We start from the raw sequence: 3,046 nt of genomic DNA on the forward strand, positions 1-3,046 counted from the left end.
GACTGCTAAGCATACTAAAGATGGGTATTGTTGTATAACATGGCACTACATAGATGATGAACGGAATTTGCAAAAGAAAACATTTACTTATGATGTATTGCCATCACCACATACATAAGATATTCTGACATGTTATATCAAAAATTGCACACTTGAATGAAACATAGATGGGAAGTTATTTGCCGTAACTGGTGATAACCATTCTGCAAATGGTGTAATGATAAGAAATTTGATTAGGTGGCTATAGAGTAAGGATTCTCTAGTTCTTAATAGGGAAATATTTCAAAGGAGGTGTAGCAACCTGATAGACACATTTATGTGTCTAATATGTCTCAATTGTATGTATTGTTAGTACTCAATTTCGTATTTATTTTGTTATTTAATGTCTTTGTAGGAATTTTTAGAGAAATAATCCCTTGCGGCGAAATGGGCTCGAGAAGTAGTGTTTTACACCGCGGAGAAAATTACTAAAGGCACCCCAGAAATGTACCGCATGCACCCCAGAAATGCACCGGAATCGTCCCAGAAATATGCCGGAGAAACCCAGAAAAATTACTATTTCCACCCAAAAATTACTATTTCCACCCCAATTGCTATTCACACCCCAGCTATGGTTAAGGGGCACCTTCTTCTCAAATTCGAAATTTCATTTTGGCGGGAATATTTTCTTTACTCTGGTAGATTTTCCAATCAAATTTTGAAGGTGTTAGACAGAGATTAAATGGCTGAAACTTTGTATAAAGTTGTGATATGTCATAACATAGCTGGCATGGGTGTTTTGGTCGATCAAATTTGGATGGAAAACGTGTTTTAATCCACGAGTTGAAAACAAGGAGAAACACGCGTCAACGGGATTTAGAGAAGATTTTTAGCATGTACTGAACGTGTTTGGATGACTCAATCAATTGTATGGAGCGTGAAGAAGTTTTAAAAGGAAAGAAATACAGCTGCATGCGCGTGGAAGATCAAAAAATAGAAATTTTGTCCTTGGAGAATAATTTTCATAAATGAATATTATTTGGGAGATATGGTCGGATTAGGAGTATAAATAGATTGATTTCGGCACAGAGAAGGGGTGTGGAGAGTTGGAGGTCGAAAGGATAGCTCAGCAACAAGAAATCATGATTTGATGAAACTTTGTTTCTGCTGCTGCTGCTGATGAAGAACACCAAGAACACGATGAAGAGACTCCCTAAACAGTCGTTATTCAACAGTGTCTACGACACAGAGGCGAGGGTCGCAGCTGCAGCCGTCTACTGTCGTTCTTCAACAACAGTTTTCTTCTATCGTTCTTCTATTGAGGGTCGCAGATTCACTGTCTATTCTTTTCCATTCATTGTAAACCATTTTTGAGCCATAATTAAATATTTTGAGAGTATGTTTACGATGATGGGATAAAACCCCAATACTGGGGCGATGGAGGAAGCCTTATTTCAGAATTGGGTAATTATATTTAATTCTTTTCATGACTTTTGCAATTTAATTGAAATTATGATTTAAATTAATTAGTTGTCATTTAATTTGATGGGTCATGCTTAGCTTAGATGATTTGATGTCCCATACTTAACATTTACACCTAATATTTTGAGAATATATCTTGGCAATAAATTAGAGTCAATATATTTGATATATTTTTCGAGCTATACTTGATAAAAGAATTATTATTTGAACCTTAAGAAATGGATTTGGATCCTAAGCCCCAGTAACTCTTGCCCAATTTGTCCATATTTATGTATAAACTTTATAATTTTATTTAAATCTAAAAATTATTTTCTTTACAAGCCTGAGTGAACGACAACCCTACTACTACACCCAAAAATATTTAAATCACAACCTCATTCTTCATTTGTTTGTACTAGATGGAATGAAAGTTGTTGCTGAGTTTGTGACATCAATTAAAGAATGTGTTAAGTATGTTAAGTCTTCACAGGATAGGAAAAAATGGTTTGAAACAACATTGTCACAATTTAGGTTGTCTGGTAAGGCAGTTAGGTTAGATCTGGACACCCGATGGAATTCCACTTTTGTTATGCGATGAAATGCAATTGAATTGAAAGACGAGTTTCAAAGACTAGCCGAGACTGATCCTGATTTCTCATGTCTACCATGTGAAGTGGAGTGGCAACAAGGGGTATTTATATGTAAATGTTTAGAGGTGTTTAATGAAGTTTCAACCAAGTTTGCAAGGATTAAGTATCCAACTGCAAATATGTACTACAATGGGGTGTATAAAGTTAACAAAGGCATCCAAGAACGGGAAAACATTGAGTATGAGTATATCGTAAAAATGGGAAAGAAGATGAGGGAAAATTTTGATGCCTATAGGCTTGAGATTAATTTGGTGATGAGCATTGGAGTTGTGTTAGATCCTAGGTATAAGGCAAAGTGGGTAGAGTTTCATTATAAGGAATTATATGGATTCACTGGGTATCTATACGTGTATAACAATTTCAAAACAAGATTGGCAGCTCTTTTCAGTGTATATGATTCACAAAACACAAATGCAACTGAGAATTATTTTGGCATCCGCAACTCTGTCTCTAGCTCAAGTATGATGGATTCAAGCAATGCAGATGAGAGTGATCCATACTATGATGAGTTCATGATGCAAAACAATGAGTTTGAGGTGCAGAAATCTGAGTTAGAGAAGTACTTAAAAGAACCAATGCTTAACAAAGTCTCTTCAAGAGATGAATTTGTGTTTGATATCTTGAGTTGGTGGAAGCTAAATGCACCGAAGTACCCAACTCTTGCAAAGATGACAAGGGATGTGTTGGCTGTTCCAGTCACCAGTGTGGCATCTAAACCAATGTTCAGTGCTAGTGGCAGAGTGCTTACAACGCACAGAACCTTATTAGATCATGTGGTTGTTGAAGCATTGTTGTTCTTAAGTGATTGGTTGCCAGACTTTTTTTCTACTGGTATTTTTTTTTTTTACTTTATCTTTATAGTTTGTTAGTTATATTAATTTGTTGTTTTATCTTCATGCCATCTGATCTGAATATGTTATAATGCTGCTAATGCAGATATGGAAGTGAAAGAATGA

The 3,046-nt window shown here is 35.6% G+C and overlaps 1 protein-coding gene across 1 annotated transcript; it reads left to right on the forward strand.

Annotated features, from left to right (window-relative positions):
* Positions 1-2,287: 2,287 nt before the first annotated feature.
* On the forward strand, positions 2,288-3,046 carry LOC113345904 (zinc finger BED domain-containing protein RICESLEEPER 1-like). Its single transcript, XM_026589551.1, has 2 exons — positions 2,288-2,921; positions 3,027-3,046. The coding sequence occupies exons 1-2, from the start codon at positions 2,288-2,290 to the stop codon at positions 3,044-3,046; spliced, it is 654 nt and encodes a 217-aa protein (XP_026445336.1).

The sequence above is a fragment of the Papaver somniferum genome, unplaced genomic scaffold (assembly GCF_003573695.1).
Source record: "Papaver somniferum cultivar HN1 unplaced genomic scaffold, ASM357369v1 unplaced-scaffold_84, whole genome shotgun sequence".
Classification (NCBI taxonomy): domain Eukaryota; kingdom Viridiplantae; phylum Streptophyta; class Magnoliopsida; order Ranunculales; family Papaveraceae; genus Papaver; species Papaver somniferum.

Bases quoted from the DNA above. Each gene is read 5' to 3' on its own strand.
- LOC113345904 (XM_026589551.1), top strand. From the start codon at position 2,288: ATGGGAAAGAAGATGAGGGAAAATTTTGATGCCTATAGGCTTGAGATT. The intron at 2,922-3,026 runs GTATTTTTTTTT...CTGCTAATGCAG, and splicing joins GCCAGACTTTTTTTCTACTG to ATATGGAAGTGAAAGAATGA.